Source organism: Chelonoidis abingdonii, chromosome 20 (assembly GCF_003597395.2).
Source record: "Chelonoidis abingdonii isolate Lonesome George chromosome 20, CheloAbing_2.0, whole genome shotgun sequence".
Lineage (NCBI taxonomy): Eukaryota > Metazoa > Chordata > Testudines > Testudinidae > Chelonoidis > Chelonoidis abingdonii.
The window spans coordinates 23,633,109-23,645,638 of NC_133788.1; the positions used below are offsets into that span (position 1 = coordinate 23,633,109).

A 12,530-nucleotide genomic window follows, 5' to 3' on the forward strand; every position below is an offset into this window, starting at 1 on the left:
ATTCCTTTTTAAACACAGTAAAATGTGTGAAACTTCCTGCTAAAGTATATTTATTGCTTTTTGTTTTATTTTGTCAGGAGGCTAATCCTCTCATAATTTTTCCATAGTTTGCAGTATATGTGTGTCTTTCAGCCAAACTTTCTTTTGAGGAGGTTGTGAAAATGTTTTTAATATGTGCATTTTCTATAGTGGTCTGCAGCAGAAGTTGTGGACATCACTAACTTCAGAAAAGTGTTTGGAGAAGATTTTATTTCTGTATGCCTTGATTTACGCATTAAGTTGTAAATATCTTTCATAAAAATATTTGATAGTTGTTTCTTTTCTCCAGGTGCTCATTTGGTTTATGAAAATACAAAAGATGGGTGGCTTGATTAAGCTATTAATGTCTGTATTGGTCAACATCACTTTGGCTTTAAGCTAGTAAGCCATAATTTTTTCAACATTTAAAAAAAATACGCTACCAGTAGTATGAGAGCAGTTTTGAATTTCCTGCAGATAGTTCTTATTCAAATGGATGCAGTTCTGATTTATTTTACCTGAAGGTGCTAAAAGTAAGTAAAACAGTATGACTATTAAGACTGTATTGGGACAAAAATAATGTAACCGGGTTATTTTGTGGTTCACACTAGTGCTATAGGCTTGGATCCAGAATTATTCAGGTAGGCTGTGGATACTGTATCCAATTCCATAAAGGCAGAGTAAAGAGTAGTGAGTTGTAAGTCAGGTAAGCTGCTATGTGGAGTGCTATTCTGAGTGGTGAGGTTATTGCTGCTGCTGCTTTTACTATCCATCTGATAGTGAGAAGGGAAGCACTGAGAGGATATTGGGGATGTTGAAATGAGAACCAAGGGATCCACAGCCAGGCTGTCATCTTTCAGTTCTTCCCAAAGATTTCCTATAACAAAAAACAAAACCAACACACTGATGTAGTCTTCAGCTTTTGGGTGTGCGTGTGTTTGCTTTTGTTTCTTTTATGTAAGAGATACTAGTGAGTGCACTCTTGGTGCATCATATCTACTTCTGAGCGCTTGTGAGATAAAACAGACAGCAAGAACTGTTTTACATCATCAGCTGACAAATTCACATTCAGTGGCATGTATACTTTCATTTCGAACTAATTTCTAGCCCATATTGTCATGAACATGCCTTTGAAAATGTGAACTGATGAATATTCAACTGAAAGAAGCAACAGCTTTTAAGAATGCAAACTGCCCCCTATTCATCACAGCAGGGTGTTTGATTTTTACAACTAATGATGATGCTTTGAGTATGTCTACACTTTAAGATTGGGGGTGTGATTTCTACCTTGAGGAGACATACATTAGCTCTGGTGGAACTAAGGCTTGGTCTATGCTAGCAACTTTTGTCAGTATAACGGTTGCTCGGGGTGCGGAAAACCACATCCTTGAGCGACAATGTAGTTATATTGACCTGTAGACAGTGTTATGCCAATGGGAGGTGGATTATCTACACCAATGGGAGAAGCCCTCTCATTGGCTTAGGTAGCATCTTCACTGAAGTGCTACAGCAGTGCAGCTGCACCGCTGCAGCCTCATACATATAGATAGGCCCTTAAAATCAAGTGTAGCTGCAGCCTGGCGAGTGATGGTAAGAGCTAGCATGGGTGGAAATCTTTCCCTCAGCTCAGTGTAGACAAAACTGCAATGGGACAGACTTTCAAATAATGTTGGTGCCCAATTGTGTGCTTAATCTGCACATGGAGTTACTGCAGTTATGTGGTCAAATCAAGTAACTGCATGTATAAATGGTCAAATAAGCAAACATCAGAAATGCTGCTTGTTCTAAAAGTGTACACTGCCATTTCTCACTGAATGATGCAGAGCGCAAAAGTGACAGTAACTAAAAGTTTAGCTACTGTATGAGGGCCATATTCTCTGCTCACTTATTGCGCAAGACTTTCTGTGGATATGGGGGAGTATATCTCCTTAAATTTGTAACCACAGTTGATGCATCATAATGTGAAATATAATTTAGCCCTCTTCCTAAAATAAGTTTGACGTACTCCATGTAAATGAAGACTGAATTTGTCTTAAATTTGTGAAATGTTTGACAACTTAACAAGTCCCATTTATTACTTATTAGACAGTAAACCCCAAACCCCAGGTCAGATCATTTTGTAGAATAAAAAAGGCCATAGAGTAGAGAAAGGGGAGTAATTTAAGATGGAATGGCTGAAAAATCTGTGCAACAGCAGCGCTGGTGCTTGTGGCATCATGCCAGGGGTGTCAAAGATACAGAGTACAGGGAACACACAAATGTGTGTACACAAAATAAGGTATTTAGAAAGGGTGAGGAGCCAAGAGAGAGGAATGGACTGTTGAATTTTGTATTCGGAAATGTGCAGAACGGTGCACTTAGAAATCCACCTGTTTAGTCATCAGTAACTAATGGAGAAATCTATACGCTACAGGCTTTTTTGACCCTTTGGAGATGGTCTGGCAGCTTCTGATACCATTGTTCCCTGTTGCCTTAGATCTTGTTGTCAATGGAGCTGGAACAATATTTTGCACCAGTGCCTTGCCATGATAATGATGTGCTGTCAACCCTATTGGATCCACAGGCTTGCACTATGCCTCTTCCGTTTCTACTGCTGTACTCTGTTTTTGTTTTATTTCCATGAGGATGTTTGGTTTGCCTCTTCTCCCTTGCAGCTGGGCAAACCCCACCCTTCCTATGGCATGATCCATCAGGAGCTCTACAGCCTCTAAGCCATAAGATTGTTCACCTAACTTTGGCTCCTCCACTGATTATTATTTTTGCAGTGGAAGGGTGATTTGGGCCTTGAGCACTATATCTAGTCAAAGAAAGATTGTTTGGCTGAGAACAGGAGCTTTGATGTCTGCACTACACAATCATTTCAGTGAACTTTACCAAGTGTAGGAGGTCAATGAAGTGATCACTCTAACATCTGTGGTAAATTGCATAAGAAGTAAGTTGCGTTTTTTTTTTAATTTTTTTTTATTTTTAGCCAAAAACTGGAAGAGGATTGTAACAATAATGGTGAATGCAACAAAAAATTATGTACCATGCACTCAAATAAAAACATGTTTTCTTGTTCTCATGTGATATTGTATCTTACATTCATCTAATAACTACATCTGGGATACTTTTTACTTAGGAAATATGTGTGATGAGGTGGAGAGCTACATTTGACATATTGCATTACAGTATTTAGGGACCACAGATTCTGCAGGGAGTAAACAGTTTTCCAAGCTCTGGTTCTAAATTATGTCTTCTCTAGGTAACATTCTCTATAAGTAATATTAAATTCTATACTGCATGAGATAATGAATCCTAGTGAACTGCTCTTGTCTGGCTGTGGAAAGAAAAGAACTAATGGCACTTGTCTAGTCATTGCTTTTTCATGCATGCAAAGAGAAAAGGAGATTTCTTCTATGGTTAGGTCTTGATATCATAAGTGTACAAACAGCAAATAAACATTTAGTGAAATATCAGGCACTTACCTTGGAGATCAAAGTCAATCAGGGAAGGGTTAAGAGCATCAATATCATTGCTCATGTCTGCTTCTTGCATGAGTGTGTCCTGCATTGTCCTGGCTGTGGAGTGCTCTGTCAACATCTTCATACCATGTATGGGAGGGGTCTGGGCTGGCAAGGGTGAGTCTTGGGTGGTGCTAGGTTGTGCTCTGAGTTCAATTTGAGTATCTGCAGAAGGGAAGACGCTCTGAGGGATACCAGGTGATTGTTGCATTAAGGTAGGTGAGATTTGAGGGAAAACCTGTGGCGATGTATAACATGGAGTTTGGTGCCCCCCAAGCAAACTTGGTAGTGAGTTCTTGGCATGTAGAGGACCTGTTGTGTGAATAGCGTGTAAAGGCTGTGGAATATTAGATGACAGGGATGGCTCAGACATAGAATGGGGCTGGACTGACATCTGTCTGGAAACTGTTGAACTTGCCACACCAGTTGGATTGCAGGACACCGTTGAAGATCTTAATTTTTCAGCCTTATCTCCTATCAATGTGTCAAGTTCTTCTAAAAGACAAAAACGGAACAAAACCAAATTACAATTTGATGAAGTGCTGTTAATGCCTACCCAACACTGAGCTTGTGAGTCTCCCTAGGTTGCAACTGGAATTTGAGTGTTGCTCAGAAAATGAACACGAGAGGAGAATGCCAACCTTAAAACAGTAATGAGATTGGTACCTAGTGTGGAAAAACAGACCCAGGGAGTACCCATCAATCTCAAGTGAATATTTCATAAAGTGCATTTTTAATATAAAGATGGGATAGCTGCATGCTAAATAACCCCGTGCTTAATTCTGTCTCTTTTGTATCAAAGATTAGATAGATGTCAACGGAGATGCATCTTTCACTGAAATGATAGGGAATACAGTTCTAAGCTCTAGGGTGCCTTTTTATCGGTAGCATTATGAATGTTTGGAAGTCTCTCAGCAAAAACAGCTGTTACTTTAGCCCTAATCCTACATTTCTGTGCTGCCACCCATTTAATAAGCAAGAGGCCTTGGACATGGATCATGTCCCTTCCCAGCACTCAAATCCTCCTCTATTGCTTGATTCTCAAAATATTTACACTGCTTGCTGCTGAAAAGGGTTCTGTGGATCACTGTTTGAGAACTAACGCACTAGCATATTACTAACCTGGCTTTGCCATACTCTTCCTCACAGCAACTGGATCTTTCCTTTTCCATTTCTGAAGCTCTTCCTGCATCTTATCAATTTTGGCTGGATTCAGTGCCCACAAACAGCCTTTCCGAGAAGAGCCACCTGACTTGTTTTCAACTTTCTCAAAGCATTTGTTCAAGGATAAGTTATGGCGTACAGAGTTCTTCCAACCGTCTGGAGCTGTCTAGAAAAACAAATTCAAACTAAGACGTGAACTGGAAGATAGTTTCCCAAATATACCTCTACAGTGTCTCAAGTTCTCTGCTGAAAGGATAGCTTTGTGTATTGTTAAAGAAGGTAAAGAGCTGCCAACACACAGTGGTTTGAAAGAGAGGCTGCCCAAAGAAATTGGAGCTGGAAAAGGGCCATTAGTTCAGAGCTGTTCATTTCCCAAAAGGACCTTTACAAGATTGTTTTCAGCATGTATTTGTCCTCTTTTGACCAGTTTAGTTTTCAAAGATCCCAGCAATGTAGAACTCACTGTCAGGAACATTCTTCTGATAGGAACTTTTCAAGGTTAGAAACTCATAAAAAAAAAAATGGGAATGAGTAATCATGAAGTGTAGTTACATGATAATGTCCCATATTTTACAATGGATGAAAAATATTGTTGGATCCTTAATGATCACATATGGTCAGACAGAACCTCTCTTTTTTACCCAAAAGGCCTTCCTTCTAGAAGTACAACATCCTTTCCTCATCCAAGAGATGCTCAGTGCCACTTATCCGAAGTGAGGCATTGGTTCAGTGCTCTTTCACAGAGAATAGTGTCACATGTTGAGTGTATGTTCCAAAGACCATAGAAGTCAATGGAAAGACCTCCATTGACTACAGGGGGCTTTCAGTTAGGCCCATAATCACTATTATCACTTCCTGCAGCACCCTCAGTTTTTTGTCCCCCACCCCCCCTTTGGTCTGCTGTCCTAGAACGGACCAGCTCTTGTTTATGAGATTTGCAAATTCAGAGCTCAAAACAGTAAGGCTGCATGCCAGATCAAAAGGCTGAGATCAGAATAAAGCCATGACCTTTCACATGGCAGTACCTAGCACTGACAAATAAGTTTGCCCTTCATTTTGTTTAATGTTTTAAAGTGCTTTTGAAATCATATTTAGGTAGAGATTTTGTCTGATAATAGTTGTGTTGCTTCTTCTTCTTTTTGGATTATAATGACAATATGCCAGAGATTCTCAGTGATGGAAAAACATGACATTTTAAGATGCAAGGAAGTTTGTGGGACAGTCACCAAGTTCCAACTAGCATTTTTTACACATGAATGGCCACTGGATCATTCAATAGTGAGCTCATAAAAATCAAAAGAATTAACTATACAAAGAAGGTTCATCTTTAGTCCACTTCAGAACATCTAGAAAAAAATCAAGCAAATAACCTAATGGCTATACATTACTTGGACGTCACCTGAGTGTCACAATAGACATCAAAGAGGACTTAGCATGGTACTGTGGGGGTAATTTTATGTTTTACCAAATTGTATAACTATTAGGCTGAGTCACTAGTCTTCTAGATGAGGCAAAACAGTTTCCACACCTGACTGCTGTCTTTTTTTCACTTTTATTTTTAAGTGAATTGTTAAAACTGGGAGGTTCTCAGATTAACAATACATATAATTGATTCAATAAAATAACACACACACACCCCGCCATTTTTATTCAAGCACTCTGATCAGTGAGATACAAACTGTTCCCTCCTTGCCCTGAGGGGAAATTCTGCACTTAATCACAAAGATTCAGAGAGAGTAGAAGGAAAAAACCTACAGCAGAAGCAAGATTTTCTCCTTTGTATAGGTTTAGAAATGCAAAACAAGAAGAAACATTTCTATCTGACATTGATTTTACTTACAGGTATAATTTCACATACTGGATTTTTTTCCATCACTGTCTATCTAGAACTGAAGTTTGAAAAGAGAAGTGCTATCAGGAATCTAAAATTTGGTTTTCCTTAGCTTTGTTGGAGGACAACTGAGTGGTATGAGGATTATTTCCTGAGTATCCTTGACACCTTACTTGAATGGGTGAGGGTGCTGGATCTTTAACAAGAGCTTCTTTTATTCAAAATATTAATTAGTGACAGAGGTTAAATTGATGTTAACAAAAACAAAAAAAAAGTGTGTTAGCCAATTTGAAAAAAATCCATTCCCCTCTTAATAGCTCAGCTTTCACTTTCTCGGCTCATGTGACATCACCATTTTATTAATTTATCTGAGTCTTCAGAGTGAGTGAGGACTTTAACTCTAATTTAAAAAAACAAACAGAAAAATTGGGTCATCTTTTATCCACCACAAAGCAGCAAATAGGGGCAGTAGCCCAATTTTGTTCCCCTTTGCGTCATCTTTAAGTTGATGCCAACGCAATTCCATATAAACCAATAAAGAGTCCTCTTATGTCCAGTGTATACTTATAAGTATCAGAGGGGTAGCTGTGTTAGTCTGATCTGTAAAACAGCAAAGAATCCTGTGGCACCTCTATAGATTAACAGACGTTTGGAGCATGAGCTTTCATGGGTGAATACCCACTTCGTCGGATGCAAGTGTAGTATTACCCGGAAAGCTCATGCTCCAAAACGTCTGTTAGTCTACAGGGTGTCACAGGATTCTTTGCTGCTGTATACTGATAGTGAATGATACAGCTTTTAAAGAGCAGAACGTGAGATTTTATTTCTAGCCCTATAAATGGAAGATTATATGTCTGCCTGTCCCTGCCTAGTAAGGATAATGTTTCTGCTCAGCAGTAGAAGAGTGAGTGAGTGGCTATGCTTCCAGAGGTTTTAGAAAGGTGGGCACCGTGCTTTAAATAGTTTCAGGAACATCTAAAACAAAAAGTATTAGTAAGAGGACTGGTCTGAAGAGTGATGCCAAGTGGAATTGGTCTTACATCAAGATCTCAAAGATGCTTTGTCAGGAAACTCCAACGCTTTACCCCAGTTCAGCTGTCAGAATGGTACAGCAATGTGTTAATGATGCATCTTTCTTGTAACTACTTTTTAAGTAAGACTTCTTGTCCAGTATTAATGAGCTTTGATCACCAAAGCTGCTGTTCTACAGTTGAAACTGGTAACTAACTGCGCTCCTTTCTCACACCAGCAGTTGGTGGGAGGGAGTGTAGAATTTAGAGAGGGAAAAATCTTGTGTTATGGTCCCATCAGACCACAAACTTTCTAACCTCCAGACCACTGGCAGTATTTATATCTCAATTATGTATAACATAAATTAGTGTTACTCTTGCACAACCCATTGATCGTGACGCCTCTTGAAGTTTAAAGAGTTTGATGATCTTCAAAACTCTTCTCTTTAAATCTGACTCTCAAGAAGGGAGAGTACTTCAAAGAGCATTCCACTTTAGCTGTGTGGATGTGTTTTGGAGTAGGAGTTGGATATGCTCTGTTAACTAGATAATGAGACTGTTGCATCATAGAAATTGCATTTCTGTGGCAGTGAGTAGAAGTAATTGACTGGGTTTGTGTCATCTAATGTCTTCCAGCAAGATCCGTGTGCATTGTACTATATGGTTCTCTCGCAGCGGTAATCTTCTCCACCCCTTGTCTCCATGTTCTGGTAACTACTGAGTGATTTTTTGATAGAAAAAACAAAACTATTTTTGCCTGATCTGAGGATAACAAAGGGAACTACTTCACAAGGATCTTGAAGACTTCCTAAAGAACAAGTAGTTTCATAGGGCAGTAACCTATTTGTATGTGCATGACTCTGTAATTTTAAGATTAGATAGAAGAGAGAAACTGGATTTCCCAAAAGTAAAATAGATACAGTTCTTTCATTTTCTATGTTTATTTATAGATGTTTAGATGAAATTATGAATTTAGTTGACTATAAAACTAATGTGTAAAAAGATTCTTCTCACAAAGTGTTGATTTGTCTCCGCAATACCTCTGTCATTCTATTTATAGCACTACTTCGATTGAGTGGAGGAGGAGAACCTCATTTCTCATTGTGATTTTAAGTGACTTAAGTGGGGACACAAGGATATGAGAAAAAACTGTTCACACTCCAAGAGTTGACATCTTGTGGTCCGAATGGGAGAAAGTATCAGAAATGGCACCTTCTCTCTGTTACTGGGTGGGGAATTGATGCTCAAAGGCCTGTAGTGAATATACAGAAAATGTGTTTAAGGAAACGATGAATGTTCACTGCTATTTTACACTATATCAGGAACAGGAAGAGGACTTCGTGTGAGCAAGGTTCTCCCACTCCTAAGAATTCTATGTATTTATGTTAGCAATTAGCAGCATTGGTCTGGAGCAGCTTCTTTATTAATCTGGTGAAGGCATAAAGGCAGTGTAATTCAGTAACTAGTGAATAAATACAGGAATGTTTTGGTTATTTTATAAAATGTTATAGTTTGATATGTTTTAATAAACTGACTTTTTTATTTTTGTGACAGACCCAGGCCAGTGGGGTACAGAACTGGTAGAGGGCAATTATAGCTGATCACTGTGTGAGTAGTTTCTGTTCCCCTGATTTGACCAAAAAGCAAAAGGGGCTGGCAAAACTAAGAAGAATCAATCGGAACCTGCTGAGAACCAATTAAAGGCACAGCCAGGGATTAGAACACTTGCAGCCAATCAAGGCATGGCATAAATCAGGGCACCTGCACTCATATTTTATAAAGGAGCTTCTCACTACCGCAGTCAGGCTGCTTAGAGGGAGGGAGCCAAGAGGGAGAAGAAGTGCATGTTGAAGGGGCTGGGGCATAGAGCACTGAAGGACCATGAGAAGTGGAGGAGGGTGGTGGCTGCTGAGCTTAGCCGCAGACTCAAAAGAGAGTACAATGGCGTTATCAACCTACCCACCAGGAGGAAGCGTCTCTGTGCATGAGAAGAAAATAAGAAGGTGGTATTTGAATGGAGGAGCCATGGGGAAGTGCCCAAGGTATGTTGTACGCTGTCTGCAAAGCTGTTACAAGCCCCGCCGCCCACACTATTCAGACTTATGCTTGCCGCATATCCACAGGGCCTGGGGCTGGAACTCCGGTAGTAGAGGCAGGCCTGGTGTGTGTCCCAAAGGTCTCCCAACTCCTTGATCAGTAACAGAGAAGTGGACTCAGACTATGGGGAAGATCACTGAGCGTGAGCAAATCTGCCAAATTAAGCGGCGAAAGATGCCCTGCTCAAGATAGTGAGGAGGGAACGTTTGTCACAACTGGTTCACGAGGATGAGGATTTGGTGATTGTACTGTATCACAGCGTCGTCGGCGCGAGTTGAAGAAGTGTGATGTTAGATTTTTATATAAAAAAAGATGTGGTGTTTTTGTTTCACTGCCAGATGAGACTGATTAGGCGGCTATTGAGTATCAAGCGTATGAGCAGGACCCAGTAGTGAGCCTAACCTAGAATCTTATTGTCCAGGCAAGCCGCTCAATCAGGTGAGTGTCGTGCGGGCAGCACGAGAGCGATTCGGCTGTGATACGGACCTGGTTCCCTTTATCTCAGGCTTCTACGAATGGAGCCCGAGCACCCCTATGGTCTGCCGGTGAAACTGTGTAACCATGGTTCAAAAGACGCCTTTACAGAGCTGAACCGTGGCTCTAGAGGACGGATGCAAATCATACGGCCAGCCATTTGGCTGCAGAGTTCAATATAATGACGCAGTGATGGGATGATGTTAGAGGCATTACCTTCTGGCCTTGAGCCCAGCGCCAGCCCTATGGGAGACTTGGTCTTCAAGATCAGTGTAAAGTCTGGCAGTCCTATGCCAATCTTGTGGTGCCTCATTCCGTGTGTGGGGAGGCAGAAGGCCTACTATATGATGGTGTGTCCCTGTCACTGCTAGAAATTGGGTATCGAGAGGGATTCTTATAAGTCGTTGTTGGGATGCTCTTGCCTGAAAAGGACGTGCATGCAAGAGTTCCCCAGCTGAATAGCAGTAAATTCCTGCTCAGATCGGTAGGTAGCGACATATTACATGAGTGCGGGCCCTCGACAGACTCAGATGTGTGGGTACGACAGAATGAAATAGAGTTTTTGGTACCAGAAAAACAAACCCCATGGTCCCATTGTATGACCTCTATTCCTCTTCTCCACTGAATGATGGAGTTCCGCGAACTGTGAATCCCGGATCCCGGAAGAAACTAGAGTTCTGGTCATCAACCGACACAATGAGGAGGGCTGATCCACCAGACCTGTCTGCTTGAGTAAGCAGAACAAACCCTCCACCTATGATGAGGTTGTTGCACTGATTAGAAGGCGAAGGACAGCGATGGCAGGAGTTTCCTGGTGGTGACCTCAACCTAGGTCAAGCGAAGTCACCCCTGCTGCCGTAAAACTATAGCACCAAGCCTAGAGCTAGGTAAATGGACGACGGCAACAGAGTGGAATCCACAGCTGGAAAAAGAGAGGGGCTGAAGGCCCACCAGAGGCCACAAAGAGTCAGAGCACTGAGGGAGAAGAGGATCGTGATGTTAGACTGCCCAAACCAAGAGACCGGGGAATGCCTAAGGCACCATACAGATGTTATGCCTGCGGGGAGTGAGGACATATAGCTGCACAGTGTCCCAATGCTGAGAAGCCTATGCAGTGTAACCCCCTGGGGAACTGGGCAGACCCATGCTCCCTGATCCACCTTGTGGGGGTCTCACTAACCCCACATATGTACACCAGACCAGTAAAGCTAAATGGGGCAGAGACCACAGCACTGGTTGATTCAGGGAGTGCTATCACGCTTGTCTCGGGGAAGCTCATGAAGTGTAGTCAACTGCTGCGGGCTAAGCGTAGGGGGATAACATGCAGCCGTGGGACAGTTGGTTATTACCCCACTATCCCAGTAAAAATCAAGATTCAGGGGAACACTACTGAGGTAGCAGCAGGTGTAGTCCCTAAACTCCCATACCCGGTCCTCATAGGAGGGACTTCCCAGGGTTTGGAGACTTACTCCCAGTAGGAAGATTAGAGAAAGAGGGGAACTCTGAAGTTAGTGAGGCCTCCACAGTAGACTGTCAACCCCCAGTCTTCTCTGAAATATCCCCAGTTTTATTTTCCATTCCCAGACAGGGTAGAAAGTCTAAAAGGGAAAGGAGGGCAGCTAAGGCCTTGGGAACCCGAATACTGACCCAAAGCCAGAGGGTCGCTTTCATAGGTAGGCGGACCCGAGCAGCTGAAAAGGAGGCCACCCAGGAGGGAGAAGCACTCGAGTTTGACCCCCACCCTAACGCTTCTGAACCAGTAGAGGCAGCAGAGACTGGGCTCCTAGATCTTGGGCAGATTAGCCCCAGAAGAGAAAATTTTGGACAGGACCAGGCTGAAGGTCCAAGGTACGACAACATTAGAAAGAAGGTGACTGAAATAGATGGGGCCCCCGTGGAAGGGAAAACCCAGGGACCAGGACCCTACTTCATAATGAAGAAGAATCTCTTATACCGGGTTGCACCAGTACAGGGGCAGAAGGTACAGCAGATCCTAGTACCTCAAAAACACCAGAATGCTGTATTAAGTCTTGCTCATAGTCATCTTTTGGGGGGGCACTTGGGGTAGAGAAGACCCTGGCACGAGTCCTACGACGGTTCTTCTGGCCTGGAGTACATGAAGAATTGGGGAGGTATTGTGTGTCCTGCCTGGAGTGTCAGCTGCACAGTCCCTGTCCCCACCTGAGGGCACCTTTAGTACCCCTTCCCATCATAGAGGCCCCCTTTGAGCGAATAGCCATAGACCTAGTGGGACCCCTGGAGAAGACGGCTCGGGGCCACCAATATATACTTGCTGTTTTGGACTATGCTACTCACTACTCAGAAGCCGTCCCCCTGCGGAACACAGCCTCTAAAACGATAGCCAAAGAGCTAGTGGGGATCTTTGCCCAAGTGGGGCTATCAAAGGAGACATTAACAGACCAAGGAACCCCA

The 12,530-nt window shown here is 42.2% G+C and overlaps 1 protein-coding gene across 1 annotated transcript in view; it reads right to left on the minus strand.

The window, feature by feature from the left end:
- Positions 1-620: 620 nt before the first annotated feature.
- Positions 621-12,530, minus strand: part of FOXN1 (forkhead box N1) — a 31,211-nt gene continuing 19,301 nt past the window's right edge. Inside the window, exons 6-8 of the mRNA XM_032790721.1 lie at positions 4,644-4,851; positions 3,486-4,016; positions 621-895 (exon numbers count right to left, since the gene is read on the minus strand). Coding sequence (XP_032646612.1) covers positions 621-895; positions 3,486-4,016; positions 4,644-4,851 — 1,014 coding nt within the window. The remainder of the gene's footprint in view (positions 896-3,485; positions 4,017-4,643; positions 4,852-12,530) is intronic.